Source organism: Phaethon aethereus (assembly GCF_964289735.1).
Source record: "Phaethon aethereus genome assembly, chromosome: 17".
NCBI classification, from domain to species: domain Eukaryota; kingdom Metazoa; phylum Chordata; class Aves; order Phaethontiformes; family Phaethontidae; genus Phaethon; species Phaethon aethereus.
Genome location: NC_138593.1, coordinates 2,271,917 through 2,292,609, shown reverse-complemented (window position 1 = coordinate 2,292,609; position 20,693 = coordinate 2,271,917). Strand labels below are relative to the sequence as shown.

Genomic DNA, 20,693 nt, shown 5'->3' with positions numbered 1-20,693 from the left:
GACTTCTATAGTGTTTTATCATCTTAAGCCTCAAGGCGCAGTTGTGACATCTTCCGTGGCACCAGCCAGAATAGTGTAAGGCTGAGGCATTAGGGAATCGATTCGAACACAAGAAGTTGTTTAAAACCTGTATCAAATGTCTGATCTTGAAACCTCCAATTTATTTTTGCAACAGCCCTGCAAGTCAAATATGACCAATTCGGTTTCGTGGCGGGGGGTACACGACGGGAACGCACAGCAAAGCTTACCTGACGCTAAATAAATCACTCACTCCAACTCGGATGGAAAGCTGGCGAACACATTAAAGTAAGAGGCTGGTAAAACAAGACACAAACACTAAGTAGGTCAGTTTTTAAAACTTTTTTTATTTTTTAATTTTTTTTTAAGTTTTTATTTTATATTATCTACAAAGTAAAAGTTTTCTTAACTTAAAAGTTACATCACTGTCTCGCGATAGTGATTATCTCATCAAACGTGATTTATAAATAATAATTCATCAGTTTGACGATTAGAATTTTTTTTTTTACTGAACCTGTTTCAAGTTTAGTTAGAAGTAAAAGGGATCTCCAAGTCTTGATTTTTAGTGATAATAGCAGCAAGAATCACTCTTGTTACTTCTTTTGCTAGCTGATGAGTTCATAACTTTGAAGGGTCATTAAAAAATAAATAACTTCCAGTTTTCAGCAAGCAGAGTTGGGGCACTTGCAGGACTCAGATACAGTGCATGGAATTATGGAATAGCCCACAAGTTCCTAAATGCCTCTACTCAGTCCGAATCTCTCCCACTGCAAGATGAACTGTTAGCATTCCTAGTGGATGTTACAAGAAATCAATTTTTTTTTTTTTAAACAAAATAAAATGAAATTCTAGTTTTCTGTGCTTCCAGTTGGCAGAAGCAGTAGAAGGAAGGTATTTGGCCTACAAAAGGTATCCAGCCTTTCAGTTATTCCAGATGAGCCTTACAACTGCTGTTGGTGGTGGGCTTGTACTGTAAAAAAAAAGTTCAAATGTAAATAATAAATTGGCAAGCCACACAACAGTTTGCTAGTCAAGTGGTCACAGGACAAGTACTGAGCTGAACTTTTTCTTTTTTTTCTTTTTCTTTTTTTCCTGTTTTTTAATGAACAAAACCAAACCCTGCATACCAAGATGCCCTTTGATGTTTTTTCCCCTACCTAAACCCTCAGAAAGCAGCCTTGTTCTGCTCACACATTCCCCAAGAAACAAAATCTGGTATCTAGTTCACTACAAAAGTTTAGAGGCTGTTTGGAAATGAGTAACAATAAAGAAACCTAGGTAAGGTTAAACTTAAAAGCAGAGAGAAGTCATGCAGCACCTACTTTTCCCCAAAAGTAAAGCTGCAGAATGTTACTCTGAATTAAAGATTAGACTTCAGTTGTCACTTAACTTCAGTCATTAGAAGTCTAACAGCCCTACCCCCGAGCAACATTTTCACTCCTATCCTCAACACCAATCACTTTAAATTTAATAAAACCCCAGATCATTATAAACAGGCTACACAGACAGTCCATCCCCCACGGCAAAACCACGGCAAAACCTGGAAGAACAGAGTCCCACAGTGCCAGTGTCTGCATAGTTATCTGTTTTTCTACTTCAGCTAGAGAGAAGCAAAGTCTTTGCTAAATTAGCTAAATCTCATACACTTATCTAGGTTCGCATTCAGGCTGGCAAAGTATAAATGCGAAATGCAGAAACAGTCTGCCTTCAGCAGCCTGCCACTCTACAAGAACATCTTATGGTTTGTTTTTTGGTTGGTTTTTTTTTTTTTGGTTGTTTTTTTTTTTTCCCCCAAATCTGGTTCGTAACAGTTCTCCTCGCTACTACGACCTGGCTCAGTTAAGGTGCAGGTCTCCCGGGCACACACTCCTCACCTGAAGGGTGCGTCATATAGGGGAAATGTGTTGTTGTCGAGACTGGAATGGGCTGTAGTGCACTTTGAGCGATGGCGGCTTGGGGACCACCAGGTGGCTGTGTCGTCATTAGCATCATTGGAGCATGGGCAGTTGGGTGAGAAGGAACCATTCCTGACTGTACATGAGCCTGAAACAAAGAGCTCTTTAGTATAATGGTCACAAGGAGGCATCACTCCTGGCCACATGACTGTCAAGTTTTCTCCAGCTGTACCAGTAAATCCAGAGATTTACTCTGTTTTAACTAGATTAGCTATAGGGATTAAGTCAGATCTTAACACAAAAATAACTAAAAAAACAACAACAAAAAAGAAAAAATGGGGCTCAAGTTCTTACTGCTGGCTCTGAGTCACGTTCTCAATTTTAGCCATTTGGACAGTGAGTGCTGGGACAAACTGTCAGCATTAAACACTGGGCTATTTAAAAAAAAAACCCTCAGCAACGTATCTTCAAAACATTGTTGTTATTAACCCAGATCAAAGCACTCCCTATGCAGAGAATGCACCGGGTACAGATAGGAATGTCACACGCACTGGGAGTCTGGCATCCCTTCCTCAGCTGCTCATTACACAACTCCACATTCTTTCATGGCTCCTTGCCCTAGAAACCACTCTCTCCAGTGACCTGTGCCCACATTACCAATCATCTAAGCAGTCATTCTAAGATGAGTGATTTCATCCCTTCATACTGTTAGGTCAGCTTTGTTCTGTTTCCAGTTAGGCGCATCACAGTTAAGGTCCTTGTGTAATCTAAGCAAACACAGTTAAGTCTCAGTGGAAAAAGGACATTAATCTTTACGAAAGCTGATCACCTTCTGGCAAACAAGTTCAGTAACTTGTCAGTTGTCTTCTTTAGCTCAGAGCAGTTCATGACTCTAGAGGTCATCAATTTTTTAGTTGAAAAATCTAGTAAACACTAGTTTCCCTTATGTTTCGTGCTTTTAAGTACTCGGCGATCTCAGCGGGTCTCTCTTGCGGGGGCAGGAGGGAGCATTTGTGTCTAAGGTTTGCTTTGTCCGTCTACCATATCCCATTAACAGAGCACTAACGGTGCAATAATCGCAGCCTCACAAGTTTCACATGCCAGTAAAGACAGATAGCGGGTAGTGGCTACAATTTTATTTCTTAAAGACAAAAGGGTTACTTGACTCATCACAGACATTCCTCAAACTCTTTATCAGACTTGCACTGTATTAGTAACACTCAAGAAGCCTTTCAAGGCAGGAACTGCAATTCAAATCTCACTCTTGCTCTAAAAAAGGCTTAGAAGATAAGGCTGTGAAACAGAAATACCTTTCAGGATCAGCACCATTTTTACTTTGACAAACATGCTATTATAGCAGCCATTCTTATAAAGCAGCTATTCATATAGCAGCTGTATTCAATACACACATTGGATAAAAATTTCTGCTGTGGCTCAAATGGTTTGCAAATTGGCAGCTGACAGTACTCCGTAATGAATTTTAAAGTACTGTTTCTCAAGTGAGATATCTAACAGCTCAAGATTCATCTGATAACCTAAAGGGAAATTAAACGGATCCCCTGTGTTAGCCTAACTGAAATTCCTACTACATGGTAGTTCAGAACAGTGTTCAGAAGTTGGAAATGAGGCTGCTAAGAAACTATTAAATCCAGCGATTAGTTTCCCTACAATGGAATAATTACATGCATTTAAAATTTCTTACAGAACTGTAGTTACTCCTTCATTAGAAGTTTTTGAGGGAACTACTTCATTTTGAAAAGTCAGTTTGGTGTAAGTATCATGGATTACAGATTGTAGTTTTCATCCTAAAAAGGTTACAGCAGAAGAGACTGCCTAAGTAAAAAATCAAGGGTAAAGCAGGCTTTGCCTGTGATTGCTAAAAAGTCCTGACTAAGCAGTCAGTTCTGCCTAAAAGTTGCATCTGATTTGCTTCAGCAAGGTTTGCTTATTAAGTGCTTGGCACACAGAAAGGAAGGCAAAGGTTGCATCCTACAGCGCAGGTACGGGCCTGGCCATGACGTGTACAGGACAATTCATGTACAGTTTTACCTTTATGCAGACCCTGAAACAAACACATTTTATGTTTCAAGGCATGGCACCGAACATGCCACTAACCCAGGAGCTTGCAGCAAGACCCTCCGAAGGGCTGCATGGAAGGCAACCCACGCAGCACTCTAACCTAGGCATTCACACCAGTGCCATCACACCAGAGCAGAGCAACTATCTTGTTTCTGGCAGAAACCAGAGCCTGGGAGGACACGGCAACATACCACAGCAATAGTCAAGTTTGGACATCCTCCCCTTACCCTCCCACAGTCCAAAAGCAGAGATAGTAAAAGCCTAACAGAATTAAAAAGCTAAAAACTCAGTAAAACAATTCCTAAAGAACTATTAATTCATTGGCTTAACTGACTGTCCCAGGGACCAAAGCAAAAATTTCGTAAGAATTCTGCAAGGGACTGGACACCTATGAGACTAACCTCCCTAATGACAGTTAGTCACGATATCCCAAACTACTGCTAACCTGTATGAGAAGGCATAAGCCAGACACCAAGTACTTGGTCTGTAGAAGAAATTTTGCAGACAAATTACCGATTAATTATCCCTTCCTTGACAAAGCACACTAAATCCATGAGATTTAATAAGCATCAGAAAATCTGTGTAATGCTGCTTTACGCAGAGCTCTTGATTAATCAATCATGTGCTTCCCTTCCCAAAATCCTTTTTATAGTGAGTTGAACACAGGAGAGCTGTTAAGAGAAGTGGGTTTCTGATCCTGAAGCAAAGACCGTTAAGTTGCCCAACAACCATTGGGGATCTCCTGCATATGCAATTCAGTTAGAGCCACACACACACACAGAGTTTTCTCTTTCAGCAAGGATTGTCTTGCAGTCATCTGAACTCAGTCTCGCCCATCTCCCATTGCAGTGCCTTGCTACTCCCTAGTAATCCTGTGTAATATCCTTTTCTGGATGTACTTGTATAAATCTGACTACAATGCAGAGCCTAAAACTGCCACCAAATGCAGCAATTCAGCTTTCCTCCACTCAGCTCTCACCTCCAACCTTTCTGTATGCCAGCTCTTCCTGTGATCATGCAGTGAACCCGAGTAGTGAACTGATTTGACTGAGAAATAGCCTAAAATGGGGGCAGGGGAGGCACACTTCAGCTGAATCATGTCCCCAGTCTGGTTTGCTGCATGGCCAAACAGTTCTGTGAGCAGAATGGTGGGGCAGGACAAGGATGGGAGCTGGGAACTGGGAAGAGAGCTCAATTTCTTTCAGTAGCAGTGCCACCTTAAGATGTCTTCATTAAACTACAGTTGTAGATGCACTGGGTGTTGGAAGCTGAAGTCCAAATATCTTGTAAAATTCTAAATAAAGGCAATGTACAGACAGAAACCTAAATAACACAACAGGTAGTCTGTGCTGAGAGGTGACAGAATGGAAATCACTTCAGCAGGCCCGACTGTCCTAACTTTGTGGCATTAAGACATTTAGTCTTGAAGGTTGTTAAACTGTGTTTACCTGGGGGACATGGGCCATGTGTGGCGGATTGGTATATGCAGGTTGAACATGGGAGGGATGAATGGTGAAGACTGTTTGTTGTGCTGTAGGAAAACTATTTTGTGGAGACTGCGTATTGGAGCCTGGCGTCATGGAAGGCGGGGTTGGAGCTAGACCTGCGTGGTAAATTGCCGACTGCTGTTGTGGGTTTGCCAGGTGGAGTGCCTGAGCAGCCTGGTGCTGATGATGCTGCAAAAAGAGACAGAAGATCATTTAGGTTATGATCCAGAACAGAGACACGTTGATTCTGTAAAGTAGCCTAAGAAAGGTTTGCAAAACTGCTCTTTGACAATGAATCTTTTTAAGTGGCAAATCTAAGGATCACCACACCTATCAGTCATGAGGAAACTCATTTCAATTCCACCAGGCTCACTGTCTCCTTGCACTAGAAAGTCATGTGAGCAGAAGCCTGGAAAATGGAACCTAGACTGACAGGTAAAAACAAGGAGACCCTGCAACTGTGGGGCTCGATATTGTTCACAGTTGCACTCAGCAGCCCGAAGTTACTACCAGTAGGTAACTAAGGCATGCAGCACTATCACAAGGCCTATTTTGTTTTCAGCTGCTCACCTTTGAGGAAATTGCTACTCAGCATTTGGATAGCATATCTGCTATTTCCAGTTGTAAGTCCACTCATATTAAAGCTCTGACAAAATTATGATCCTTCCTTGATCATAACATGGAAACAAGCTATACCTCATCCCCTGTAAAGGGGGAGAAATGAACGGAGGACTTCAATATTCATCCTTACTAAGGACAGGGGACTGCCACAAGTTTCCCTCCTAGCTTATCTAACAAACTATGTCATGAGCTTACCACCTTTGAGTCCTAGCCACTGCAAGCAGAGGGGAATCTAGACAACTCCTGTATGAGGAGTTCATGCAGTTCATTTGGGCAGCTGCTCTACCTTACTATTCTTCCTCTCAAAGAAATCAATATATCTATGTCAAACATCAGACTGATGCAATACCTTCCAGTAGGGTGTGTTAAATACAATTTAAAGACACCCACTCCCTTGAGTTCTGTTACCTGCACGGGGCTAGGAGCAGGGTGGCTTCCAGCATGTTGGCTTTGCTGCTGACCAGTTGGTGTGGCAGAAGGCTGAGGATGCGGAGGATGCGGATGCAGGGTAGCATTAGGGTGGGCATACTGCTGAGCAAGTGAGCCAGTGGAAACTAGGATGAAAAATAATAATATTTAACAACAGATACAGAACATGCATCTCATCAAGTCATCATATGCATTTGAAGATTTCGCTCTATCTCAAACATACTGTAAATACATTCCCTCCCCCTTCTAAAAAAAATATTTATCTTGCAAATAGCTGAGTATCTTACCTTGCTTTTGTGTAGTTTGGTTTTGCAGGAAAGTCTATAAATAACCATAATTAGACAGTTCATCTTCCCTAGTTTGACAATGTAACAGATACTACATAGAAAAAAGCAGTATTTCATCTTTTGTTTTGTCAAACAGACCAGTTCAAAAAGATCAAATTTATCATTTTCAGACAATTTAGTTTTTCCTGAAATATACTTTTCAAAGGTGTTACAAGCCATTTTTATTTCCACCATCCAAAAAATTCTTTGGCCTTATACCTGGCTAACCTCACCATGCTACTCTTCTGGAAATTGCTCACAGTACAGTCAGTGTAAAGTACATACACTGCATGTATGCTTAAGAACTATAGGGACACACATTACATACATAACAGCTGAGAAAACTGAGGCTGCTTGAGCATCCATTTTTTGCTGAAGCCAGTATCTTGTACTAAAATAACGTATCTTTCCTCTCCCTTCAAGGCCAATTGCAGAGTCTTTTCTGGATCACCACCATTCTGTGAGCTTCTCAACATTGCCGTGAAATTCTTAATTCCTTGAAACAGAGGCAAATAAGGTACAAAATTCCAAAAAAGGAAAAAAACTTAACAACATAAAACTTTTACACCAGTGAAACCACATCTGTTGCTACAGCCATATCAGTCTCCAACAACAAACTAGTATCAACGAGTCCCTCCTTGAGGAGTCCTGACCTGTTCTGCTTCCAAATGGGCCACATAACTCTCTTTTTTTACTTCAGAGAGAATCTCCGAAAATATGAAAAGCCGTAGTGATAGCACGTCTTCCTTTAAACACAAAGCATGCAACCGGAAAGCAAGAATTAGGAAGATGAAGATGCTTTGCCTATTCCCCTCTATGGCTTTTAGACCTTGAGCAACAACCAGTCCAGTTTGCAACTACACTTCTGCACGTGACAATGCGCACTACTCTCTCCGATACTACAGCTTGTCAAGACTGAGGCTATTTTTTTGCTGATGATAGTGCTAAAAGACAAACAGTCAAAGCAAACTATTAACCTGCTTCTGAATCTGTTCCCTGCAACTGTTCCTTATTTGTTCTGGTACTTCTTTGTCATTCTGACAATGTTAATTACTGCTTACTATCTATTGGGTTACAGGTTTTTTTTAATGGGGTTTGTATTACATGAGAACTTGACGGCCAGTTGAGTGCCTGTCTGCACCATACCTTTAACAGCAATGGGTTTTCTGGTGGTGTTTTCCTGCCCTAGTGAACAAACCTGAAAAGCAGGGCACAGGGAGAAACTTGGGGTGCAACTGTTATGCTGCAGCCACCTGCCCGTGTATTCACGGCTAGTGAGGTGTGTTACCTCACTTTTGCAAGTAACTGTTTGCTGCAGCTTCTGAGGAGTTTCACTGTGCTGGACTCGTAAGTTCATGAAGATACAGAACTGCCCGAGTGTATATAAAGGATGAAAGACTAGATGGGTGGAGAAAATGGACAAAAATGTAGCTGGATCTGAAAGCACAATACTATCCAGCAAAGGCAAGTCTCAAAAGGACAGCAACCCCACTGTGCTGTTAACCAGCCCTGACACGCTACTACCCTGTGCAAGTACTTGTTTTCCTCCAGTTTGGTTTGCTATAAAAGTTACAAATACTCTTTCTAAAATATTCAAACTCACTAGAATACAGACAGTATCTTTTTGCCTAATTGAGGTTTTTCTCCCCTCTGCAGGCCACTATGAAGGTCTCTCCTTTATAAAATAACTGCCTACCACATTTAACTTAATCCCATCCTGCTGTCTTGAAGGCTCTATTGAATCTTCACTGAGCAAATGGTCTAACAGTGATGTGCACTACAGTTTCAGGCTATTAATGGAGATGAACTTCATATACGTTTGTAACCATAAATTCTTGCAGTTTGAGTTCATCTTAACACACTTATGCATGAGCATGTAAGCGTACTTGAGCACAAGTGTACAAGCATACTCATACACTACGAGCATTTCTGATTGAGAGGGGTTTTGAAAACACCTGGATATTTTCTATGCACACTGGCAAAACTACCAGTACCGTCTGCCATAGCACTCTGCTACCCTTTCAAATGCAAGAGAAGTCTTTTTTTTTGTATCACTACTAAAATTTATTTTGCAGCAGCATCTCAACCATGCTTCTATTTCACTTTCAGCCATTGCTCCTTTGTACAAGGACTACACAAAAATTATCAATGGGAACATCGATCGTTTGTACACTATAAAGTTTATGCTTTCCTACAGCAGGAGAATTTCTCAACCTCATTATTATACAACACTCTGAAGAAGGCCAGAAGTTATTATCTCTGTCAAAGTAATAGAAATAAATGCACAGAGGGACTGACTTGTTTGCCAGAGGACATACTAACAGAAATCTTCCTCAGCTCTCATTCCACTGCCTCAGCCACAAAGCTGGCACACCTGACTAAAAATTAACTTCAACTCCATTCAAGAAGTTTTAAAATGTGTCTGAAAATTAATTCAGAGTTGTGAGATGTTCAAGGCTTCCCACATCCTGCCACACTACTTGTTAAGAGCCCCCAAAATAATGTGGTACTCCCTTAAACCATTTGTACAATTCATCTTTAATTTCTTTATAGCCGAGAGAATAATAAACTAAGTTATTCTGAAGCAGAGACATGCAATAAAACTTCACAATGAAGAAATTCTCTCTTAAGAAACCAGTTAAACCAAGGAATAGTACCCTAAAGAATAGATACAGAAGGAGGGGGAGGATCAGTTTTTTGTCATAGTAGCAGCTCTTCCATAACCTTCTAATATTTTTTATCCATAGCTTTGCATTTAAGTACCAAATTTTTTACACTGATGAATTTTTATTTGCCTAGCTTCTCCTATCCCCCATTTTGTCTTTAACAAATCTCTACAAGTTTGGTTAAAACTAGTTCAGATGCTGCTGCAAATTATGTTTTAATAGTAATATTAAAAGTGTCTTTCAAAAAAAAAAAAAAAAAAGATTACATGGACATTTATCTAAATCCTGTACAGATACTGCATAGAAATCAAGAACAGTTCGGGACTAGTGGCAGCAAGTCTGAAATACGTACTCCAATCTGTGTTAGTTCGAACTTCAACTCTAGAAATGTAAAAGGTTTTCCATGCTTAGCCAGTGCAATTAATAGTTCCCGACAGACCAATGAAATGTATGAGACCAGCAAGCCTGGGAAAGAAGTCTTGCAAAAGAGTAATGAGAAATTCACCTGCTTTGCCGTAACTAAAGCACTTTCACTGTGACTTTTTTCAAGAATTTTTGCTTGTTCATCAAAACAGCTCACTACACGTATCAAACAGCAAACAAGGTAAGACAGGAGATGGGAAACAAATAAAACTAAAAAAATTTGCCAATTATCCAACATTTTCCCCCATTGTCAGTACTTTGGAAATTTTCCAAATGGCCATCTAGTATCCAAGAAAGTGCTGAGAAAGCTCTAGGAAAGGACAAAACAGCTCTGCCTACCTCCTTGCTGTAAGTAACTTCAGCTCATTCCACAGTTTTTTCTCACCCTTTATGCCTTAAATTCCTCTCCCCCAGAAATACTCCCTGGGCTAACCTGCTTCACTTTCACACCTTTTTGATCAAGTTGTTTCCTAACATGAAATATTTAACTGCACTCATCTTGCAGGGATACATTAAAGGTAAGTGATTCAGTAATGAAGTGAGCAAAAATATCACATGGATTGAATTACCGAATTCAACTCTAAAGTGCAACCCACTTTTCTGAGAAGCAAACAAGTTGTAGTCAGCTATCAAACCCACAGAAGGAGCTGAAATCAAGAGGTCAGAGCAGAAGTCAAGCAGAACTCCCAGCTACAAGGGTATATGCAAAAAACATATAATGTCCTTTCATATTTTCCCTAGTAGGAATTTCAATGCTGCCAATGGTGGTCATCGTTGGTCATCGTTCAAAGATGCACTGAAGAGCCTATTTTCAAGAACTGACCAGTGAACAAACTTCAAAACTATTGCCAGACCCAGTAAGATGGTGAGGATAACTACATTTAAAAGACCTGAATGGTAGGAAGCAAAGAAATAGCAAATGTTTCTTTCATAATACAAACATTTAAAGAAGTCATTTTACACAGGTAGAGTGGACTTCACTTAAACAATTATCCAAGAAAGGAACGAGCTTATTAAAGTTATTTCAGTGCACCAAACCAAGACGCATGAAAACAGGACAGGTCAGCATCCTACAACACTAGTTCACGCAGAACCATTTCTGTATAAGAAACACACAGGAAGTCTGTTCCAAAAGAGATTTTTGGAGAACAAGTGGTATTTCTCACATCCCTCTTGTATGAGCTAACTCAAAAAACCCCAGAGGAGTGCCTGGCATAGGCTGCATAGACTTGCAGACAAGACACAGCAACAAGTCTCACTGCAGGACACAAGCATGTCTGACAATACCTTGAAACTGCAGTCCTCCTTTCCCACGTCTTAGGTGACAACTACAGCTTATTCTGCAGCCACCCCACTTCCCCCCAAAAGCAGCTTCCTCAAAGTGCTGTGAACACCAACATACAAGGCAGTATTTTTAAGTTACCCGCCTTTCCCTGTACACATGCGCAACTGAAGTCTGTATCAGCTGTTGTGTACTGAGATTACGGAGAACATCAGTCCCTCTTCCATCGCCTACGCTGATGTAGGTCACCAGCTTGGGCAACACCACGCAGGAGCACCAGAGCAAGGTAACGCAACTGGTAATGTTCGTCTGCCAAGGAGGAAGCATCCGATGCTATACACCAGCAAGAAGCCCCCATCTAGCCACTCCCTTTATAACAACTGCACTCCTTCAGTGACACCGAAGTGACTCTACAGAAAGCTCCCTTCACCGCAGCTGCGACTCAAGTGATTTCCTTCCCCAGAACTTGAGCCACAGCTTTTTAAAGAGATGAGGCACAAGATACTTCTTTTAGGAAGCCAAGTTTTAAAATCCCATTTGGGCCATGAAAGAAAGGGAGTGAAGCAGTTCACCTAGGTTTTAAGCAGAGGCTATCCACATGCAGCGCTCCTGGTTGCAGATGAAAAGACTGGGTAGTAAAGTTAGAGATTATTCGGCATGCAAAATACATTTTAAAAGATTGACAAATCAGCTTCCTGTGGTCATATAAATCAGTTCAACAGCTTCATCCCCTTGTCCATGGAAAGGAACCTTCCTGCGTTTTCCACATACTGGTTTGGTGCAAGGAAACTTGTTCCCTCAACACGTCCCATTCCTTTAACATCTGTTCTTTAGAAAGTGCTTTTCTGTACAATCAAAATTAGTACAAAAAACCCAACTCACTGGCAAAGTAGAAAGAAGGGCCTGTCTCCTTGCTGTATGGTATTTTGGGACATGCTGAATTTGGGAAATAGAAAGGTAAATTAGCCTCTTGCCACGTGCATACTTCCCGTCTTCTGGAAAGGTCAGCATAATTTTTTTTTTTTTTAAGATTGTAGAACCATGCAGATATTTTTATTTACTTAGGTGCTATTAGAGCTGGATATTTAGTTTTACAAATGAGTGGAGATGAAACAACACAAGTCTCAGGTAAGCCTTCCTTCTAAACTGTGACACTGAGGTCTTCAGTTCTTAATTAACACAAAAATAAACTTTATGTCAATTAATGGTCTATTACAGTCCACTGTAATAAGAAGGTTAAAACGTAATTACATTAAAACAGACATTGGCCCCTTGCTTTTTCAGCTATATCACTGCCATTCTTAACAGTTCCAAGACACCTTTGGTGACTGGTTCACTCTTAGTCCCTGGAGAATCCTCTGAAGTTTACATTATATCCACCATTGTACTATCAGGGTAATAGAATTTACTCTACTGCTGAGACAGAAACCAGATAAAGTTAGAGACAACACCAGACCAGTAAAACATATGCAGAAGGGGAAAAGGGAAGGGAGAATGGGTACAGGAATGAGAGCACAAAAAACAGGAAATGCATCTGTATAAAACCAAGGTCTGGTTTTACACAAGTTTGTTTTTAAACACAAAAGTAAAGCTTTTTGGAGGACTCCAGTTATCTGAAAACACAAGCAATTCAGCTACATGGTAAAACTAACACAAGTTCATTGTCACCGGAATGAATATAACCACTCTCTACTTTGATAACCAAATTTTCTACTAACAGCACAAGACAAGTTTAGGTCTTTGTGCGACACAGACCGACGCAATCAAACTGCAAACCATGACGAGCAAACTCTACCAGCCCAATGATATTGGTAGATCACACAGAGCCAACACTTCTGAGACAGATGGTGTGTTCTAAAACCAACGTGCGGTTCAGCAGGGTGAGAGCGACAACTCCGCGTTCAGGTACGTGCACGTGGCAGTTAAAGGTGCGTGTACTGCTCTGCTGCAGCAGTGCCTGCATTTCAAACTTTCCTCGATAAGGACATCTAAGTGGCTCACATCTCCAGAAGTTACAAGCTGAAGGGTGTAATAGACGTTTTTATCGTCTGGCTGGTAGACGGGAAGAAAGATAGTTGCTTGAACATTGTCCTTCCCAATTGTGTTTTGAGGGAAAAACCCAATGATTTAAACACTCCTCCGTCATATGTTTAGATGGGTCTACTGGTGACCATGCAGCTCAGCTGCTCTGCTTCTCTTGAGCTCTTGTCAACAGCGGGTTGTGAAACAGAAGCAGGACACTGTTAACAACTGGCAAGGAAATCCCAGAAGTGCAGAAATATCCCATTAAACAGCAACAGACAAAAATACTTCTCTTTAAAATGGAAGAGTGCTTATCAACAAGTGTAGGTCACTGTATGTATTTTGGATTCAGCTATCTCTTCAGGAGACAGGAAGGAAAACAAACCCCAAACTTTTGGCAGTGAGGATAGTTGGCTTAATGGATCAACAGGCATTTTTCTTCACTGGCAGGCAGTTACTACTTGCCGCATGACTTTCAACTTGTTCCAAACCATTAGTGAAGATGGAGTTTCAGATCTCACCAGAAAACATTTCACACCTTAGGAATACTTCATAAGCAGTGCCCCCCAACCCCCATGTCTCAGTGCAGTTGTCCTTGCAGACATCTTCTTTCTACCACGTACATAGGAAAAAAATTAGTGAATTTTGCAAGAATTATCTCAAAGAAAGCACTAGTACCTTGAAGGATAAAAGGGCAGTATAGCCCACTGCATCCTGAGATGAATAGGGGGAAAAATAAATTAAAAAAAAAATCAGATAGCAATTTTAAAGAGCCAAAAGAAACTTGTTTGAGCAAGTGCTCCAGAAATCAAAAGCAGCAGTGGTTGTTGTTTCTCAGGAAGTCATTATTCTGTACTTTCAAATTAGTTTTAAAAGAGGACCAGAATCAACGTGCATTAGTATATTTAGTTCAAAGATACTGTGGGTAAACTAAAGATTCCCAAAATACAGAACATAAGTTATTGATACTTTGTTGTAGTCACCCAGTTAGATATGAACGATTCCAGCATGTTGTTCTTTAGCAATGTACTCCATAAGCAGCATGTATTTGTCACCTTAGGCATTTCTACATTTTTCTCAGGCGTTCCCATATCAATAAATGGAAGCTGAAGTTACTACGTTACAGATGGACACATTCTGAGGAACCACAATCCATCTAGGCAAGGCCTTCGAGTACTCAGCACATGGAAGACTTGCAAAAATCTGAATTGAGACAGTGCTGCACTACATCAGAATTCATTTCACGTGTAGCTAACTGTAAACTTTGCAGGTTAAGGGTACATTTGAGGCAATTCATGTTCACTAGGCAATAAACACATCTGCACATGGCAAGAACATACTCTTAAAGTGTCTCATGGAGTTCATGATCCAGCTGGGTTGAATGGTTTCAGTAACAAGAATTTCAAGCACTTGATCATTTACTCGGAAGGTGGAAATGTTTAGAAGAGTCACCAAGTAGCTACTTGAAAGAATACAGGAGGACATGCAATTTCTGTTAAATTAGGTGCTCTTAGAAAAGTAGTATTTAATTACATGTCAGGAAATACCAAAGAATTCTCAAGTTTGACCCAACTTAGTTGTCTGCACTGGTAGGTAGTCACATACCTACAACAGACAAGCTGCAAAACCAGCACAAAGTGAGATCTAACAGTTCTAAGTTAGAATATCAGTGAAAAAACTATACAGACATCTGATCAACGCCAACCAAGGGAATGGGCTTGTACTTCAATGCCGTAGAACCCACTGGTTACAGAAGATAAGCATGGTGCACAAATGGGAAATTGCTAGGAAGTCACATGCAACCATTCTCAATCAAATTTCAGATTATCCCATGTTTGGTTTTATTTTAATTAGGATTTGAGGGCAGAGTTTTCACCAATAAAGGTCTGAAAGCCTTTGATCATTCACTTTATCGGAATTCTATTTAATCTAATGAAAAAGCAAACAGAAGATCTGTTTACATGGACACCTCAAGCACAAGAGTTGAAAAGATCAAAGTAATACAATTAGCAAGGACCTGTGAGAGAAAGACTTAATCTCTACAAGTAACTTCCATTTCAGCTTGCGCACAAATGAGCTGAAATGTTCTTCCTCCAAGTGTCAAAAAATGTTTCTAGTATTTTTGTTTCTTAGCTATGTTACCATACCACTGCAGAGATCTGACAGGATGTTTTCAGATGGGTAAGACACAGACTTTTTAAAATCAGAATTAATTTCACACTAAACTTCAGACTCGTAGCCTTATAAGTTTTCATGACACATCATAGACTTCCATTAAGTAGCAGTGTAAAACTAAGCACCGGAAAGCATACAAAGATGTCTAAAGGTACAGAAAATCTTTTATTAGAATCTAAGTCAATAATATAGGTGACCCAATAAAAGTCTTCCTCAGATGCTATAACAAGTATTGAAATGCCACGTTTTCAAGAGACCATCTGCTGTTTTGACATTTTATGACAATTTCCAAGTCTTCTTGCAACCTTGATTCTACCTCTTTCAATAGCATGTTTTGCAGTGAGGTTTTTTCCTCCGAATTGGGCATTGATTTATCATACATTTATAACGCTTTAGAAGTTCTTTCACATTTTACTTTGTAACAAGGTAACCCACATTGTCAGCACTTCACTGTAAGTGAAGTATGCCCGTCTGATAATGCTGGAGACTAATTGTCAAAGTCAGAGCAATACATGAGCTGTTTCATATACTTATTCTTGACTTACCAAAAAAGAAAGGTAAGCAACACATGTTTTATTTTCCTTAAACAGCAGTGTTCATACTGTTAATAATGCTAGTAGTATCATAATGACAGCATTTCACTAGTTGTCAGAACTAAAGTCACGTTTTGAAACTGAGGTCATAGCCTTGCAATAAAACAAGTCCTAATTATAATCAAGAAACAATCAAGGGATGTTGTGTCAAGAGCATCAAAAGAACTTGAACAAACTTCTTTCAGCAGATATTCTTTAGCAGCTCCCAGGTTGAAATTTCATCTTGGTCACTGGCATCCTACTGAAATCAGCATACTTGAGTTTTCATTTTAACCAGGTGGCTCAGTTTTCAATGCTCTGCTCATCATCTTATGAAATATAAACCACATTTACTGGTGTAATCTGAACGATACCCATGTTTGAAGCTTGAGATTAAATACATCCCTGCACAACATAAGAACTTAAAAAGTTACATATAACACAAAACGTTTCCTACCATACATAGCATGCGTCTGTTCATGCGCACCATACTGTGTTGCAGAAGAAGATACTAAACCAGGCTGTGCGTGTGTTGGTGGTGCCATCATTCTAGCGTTGCCCTGTATTACAGGGCTATAAACATGAGGATGCTGCATTCAACAGAAATAAGAAAACAGTTAATTGGAGGACCATTACAAAGAAACTAGTCTCATCTAAACAATAATTATGTATTTAGAAACAGCAATAGCTTGGCCTTACTAAAATGCAGATCAAACTAAAGATTTCATACTATCACAATCACCCCAATTGTTTCTAAAAATTTAGGGACATTTTCTGCAGTGGGCTAGAAACTGACAAAAAAACACTGGCATATCTAATTTTTGCCACTCTAATAATGTAGTAAGCTTATGTATGTAATTACCTATTTATCCAATTACATATGTGTATTTAAAAGACTTTGAAGAGGAGTACACCGAATAGTTTATTTTTAGAACACATAACTAGGAGACGTCCTGGCCATGACCTGCAAAGAATTCTTCAGAGAGCTAAAAAGGTAGTATCAACAGTAAACGCCAGCTTCTAAACTGACCTTAAAATCTGTTACAGGCTTTGAAGCACATTACAATACCACCACGTATGCTCCAGAACACAGAAACTGTTCAGAGTGACTTCTTGTGACTGGAGACAACAGGGTATTTAGGACTGAGTGACTTAATTATTTTTGCCTGGACGGACTACATACGCTAAAAGGAGTCTTACCTGAGATTGGTAGTGTGGCACATGCTGCACAAGAGGCTGATTAGGAAACTGTTGGGGACTATATGCAACATATTGTGTTGAATAAGCAGGTGGTGTAGCTACAATTGGAGGGCCTGCTGCTGAGGCAGGATGCATCATGGTGCTCTGATGATGTTGGTCTTGCCGTTGCTGTGGCATATTTGGTACTAGAAAGCAAAGAGTGCCCCACATTAGAAACACGGAACCAAGAATGACAATCTTCCTGAAAGGTCTTACATTACAGAGTCACTGTGACCAAGTGGCACATCCTCACCCCTCACCTTTAACCTCACATTAGAGCTCTATCAAAAAGGAACAGCATGAAATGGAGTTCCTCCAAGAAACATCTGATTTTCATCACTGCCTTTGAGCCATGTATATGGCCACAAACCCAGGCCTGCTTTTTTTGTGGAGGAAGGAAGGTGGAGGGAGAGAAAGACTGACAGGAATCAGTAACCGAAGAGAAAGGTTAGATCAGGATACCTACATTAATCAAATTTGATCCTGTCCCCTTCAAAAGGCTTAATTCACCCTCTATGGGAACTGCAACTGTTCCATCAACTGGAAAGCTGAGTCTGTTAAAATTACTTGTGCTTATGGCTGAGGAGAGCAGAATAAAGGTCTCCATGCAGCCGCAATCTGAGGTATTCACATCTTTTAAGCTCTGTGCTACCCCTCAGGGTAGCAGGAAGCAACTTTTAGGTCACACTCAACACTGAAGGGGACAAGTCAACCTATAAGAAGAAGAGGAGTAGGAATGATTAGAGGGAAGAAAGATTAAGAGAGCAGAGCACTGTAGTGTGGGACTACCTGAGCTATCCTGGTAAGACAACCAACCGAACCACGGCAGCAAGGCACTCGGAACAAACTAATTCAGCCTACTAAGCAACAGGGCATGAGAGTTCAAGGTGAGCTCCAGCTTGCTGCAGTGAGACTGCGACTAATAGCTATGCTAACTCGAGCACCTGTAAACTCCACTGCAGTGTGCAATGTAGACAGACCCCTTAGAGAGAGGAAAGGAGGGAAATGTTGAACATGTCAGTAAACTCACTCAATGATGATTGTATTTAACACTGCAAATCAACAACAGAAAAAAAGTAAATACAGGACGCAACTTGAACAGCGTAAAGGCACTGAACTTTAACCCACGCAGCTCCTTCAGGACTATGTTGCACACAGAATGGATATGCAGAAAATAATGAAACTTAAAAATGGAAATCCAAATAGGAGACTGGCCTCACACAGCAAACGCGTACACAGCAATATATTTCTGATTAAAACAATGCACGTTTAACAACCAAAAGGTTTCATGGGTCAGGCCACAGTAAAGTTAGTCTATTTTAAAACAGAAATACATTGCAGGTTTTTGTCTTCCCTACATTGATAAAGGCTACTTGTTTATTTCTAAACAGTAGAACTGCTCTTTTAAACAATTTCCTCCTCCAGTGACTGGAGCTGCAGCACTGGAACCTACCATCATGAACCACTGTATAAAACTGCGAGAAAGCCCGCACTGTGTAGAATTAGAGCATTATCTGAAACATGACTATAAAAACAAGACCATCATTTTTCTGCTCCTTTGCTGCACTGCACAGAAGAGAGTGCATCTCACCACACATGTTCTCGTCTCCATAGCCACAGGTGCCACTTGTTAAAAACATGGTATTGTTAGTCCAGCTGTTCAGTTACTGTTGCAGAAGGAATGCAAAAGAACAAACTGGAACTAGCAGTAAGTTCTTTCCAGAAGAGTAGCATAGCACACTCTCTCTGAAGAAATAGTGATTTTGCTTGTTAACAAACCGGCCCCCCTCTAGTTAAGGCACCATTCAGGGCCCTGCAGTAAACAAGCGCAGAAAAACAGTGCAGAAAGTTCCCTTTAAACAAACTCGTAACATGAAATATAGGAGACAACCAGCTTACCCTAATGTTCCAAGTAACAGAGACATTTTTCTGTTTGTCAAATCAGATTGCAAACCAGGCAACTCCCCGTTACTCAAACTTATCATATTTTGGCTGAATTAGTTTATCTAGAAATGCATCAGTATTTCCACTTACTTCCCGTTATTAAAAATAGCATTTAAAATATCAATCGAAAACAAATTAACATGGATTAAAAAATGCACAAACATTTGTAATTTATTCATGCTGCATGCAGACTAAGAACCAAACAGGCAGTATTATTCTCACCTTTACCTGCTCTATATGTCTTGGCTTGGTTCACTGGCATGGGCGTCATGGGAATAGGATACAAAGGCTGAAACAGAAGGACGAGTTGAAGTTAATGATATTCCTTTAAAAAGTGAGTGTGTAGGGGAGGGGGCCCCACTCAGCTTTGATGTGTTTTACTCTGTTATGTTACGTGGTTTGGTGAACTCTGCCTAACCTATGATACTCTCTTGAATCACTCTCATTAAGCCTGCATGTGCAAACAACTAAGACCATATGGTTTGCAACAACCAGTCAAGTAATGCTACTTCAAGCAATGTACTAAATCAGACAGCTTTCTAACAGAGTTAGATTTGAAAATCCTAGTAATCCCTACAATGACCAGAAACTAGTGGGACACAGCTGGAAGCTAAGGATGAAGAAACAGTTGCTTAAAACTTAAAGAGAGTGAGACTATGTTTGGAGGACTGTGGAGGAAGTCTGCATATATAAACAATAACTTGAGTAAGAGCTGCTGGAATTTACAAGTGTTTGAGACTATTAGAACATCTAGATTGAGAGACCACTGGGAAAAGTCAGTATTTACATAGCTAAAACTTAACAACAATGTAACTGTGCCCATATTTACAAGAGTAATACAAGCTGTATCATTTCACTGTTTTAACTTGGATCTCCTAAGTCTCCTCAACTTGCTGACAATCGTCTGAAAAGTGTTAACAACTCTGCAGCACATGCTGCACTTTACCTGCACGCCTGGACTCACTGGAACTGGGTACATCATATTTGGTGCAAAACAAACAGGCTGAGTGTACACTGGAGTTGGCTGCTGATGACCCACCATGGAGGGGCTAGGTTGAGCTTGCGGACGAGGAGAGGTTGGTGTAGTAGAAGGTTTCGGCTACAAACAGAGTTCAGCAATGCATATGCAAGATTAGCTTGATTATCCTCCAAGTAAAGGGTTTGCTTATAAAGATCTACTCAAAGGCAATGTTAAACAGTATCAAATAACTTACTTGAGCAAAAGATCGAGGGTTGAACTCTTTTGCATTAGGATTAAGTGTTGATTTTCTAACTTGCCTAAACATAAAGAACAAACAAAATTATTTCAGTGTTATTCTTTTACAAGCATATCTGCAGAACTGCCGAACAATTAAAACTTTAAAGAAACAAAATACCTTACTTCCATCTGAATCAGATTTTTGAGAACTCAAACAACATATGGCATGCAAAAAGCCACTCTTACTGACAGTCCTCTTACTATACTTATCCCTAAAAGTTTTCCTGCTGTTGATACTACAGCTCACATAAACCAGA

At 40.2% G+C, this 20,693-nt stretch overlaps 1 protein-coding gene across 3 annotated transcripts in view; it reads right to left on the bottom strand.

Moving 5' to 3' along the window:
• Positions 1 to 359: 359 nt before the first annotated feature.
• Positions 360 to 20,693, bottom strand: part of ATXN2 (ataxin 2) — a gene marked incomplete at its 5' end in the record, with an annotated part of 44,593 nt that continues 24,259 nt past the window's right edge. Inside the window, 10 exons of one of the 3 annotated variants that reach the window (XM_082007514.1) lie at positions 360 to 988; positions 1,893 to 2,061; positions 5,441 to 5,668; positions 6,509 to 6,654; positions 12,109 to 12,162; positions 16,453 to 16,585; positions 17,196 to 17,380; positions 19,407 to 19,467; positions 20,125 to 20,277; positions 20,393 to 20,456. In XM_082007514.1, coding sequence (XP_081863640.1) covers positions 960 to 988; positions 1,893 to 2,061; positions 5,441 to 5,668; positions 6,509 to 6,654; positions 12,109 to 12,162; positions 16,453 to 16,585; positions 17,196 to 17,380; positions 19,407 to 19,467; positions 20,125 to 20,277; positions 20,393 to 20,456 — 1,222 coding nt within the window. In that variant the 3' untranslated portion in view covers positions 360 to 959. Of the gene's footprint in view, positions 989 to 1,892; positions 2,062 to 5,440; positions 5,669 to 6,508; positions 6,655 to 12,108; positions 12,163 to 16,452; positions 16,586 to 17,195; positions 17,381 to 19,400; positions 19,468 to 20,124; positions 20,278 to 20,392; positions 20,457 to 20,693 lie in introns of all 3 variants that reach the window. The other 2 variants (XM_082007513.1, XM_082007512.1) reach the window with 2 other exon arrangements.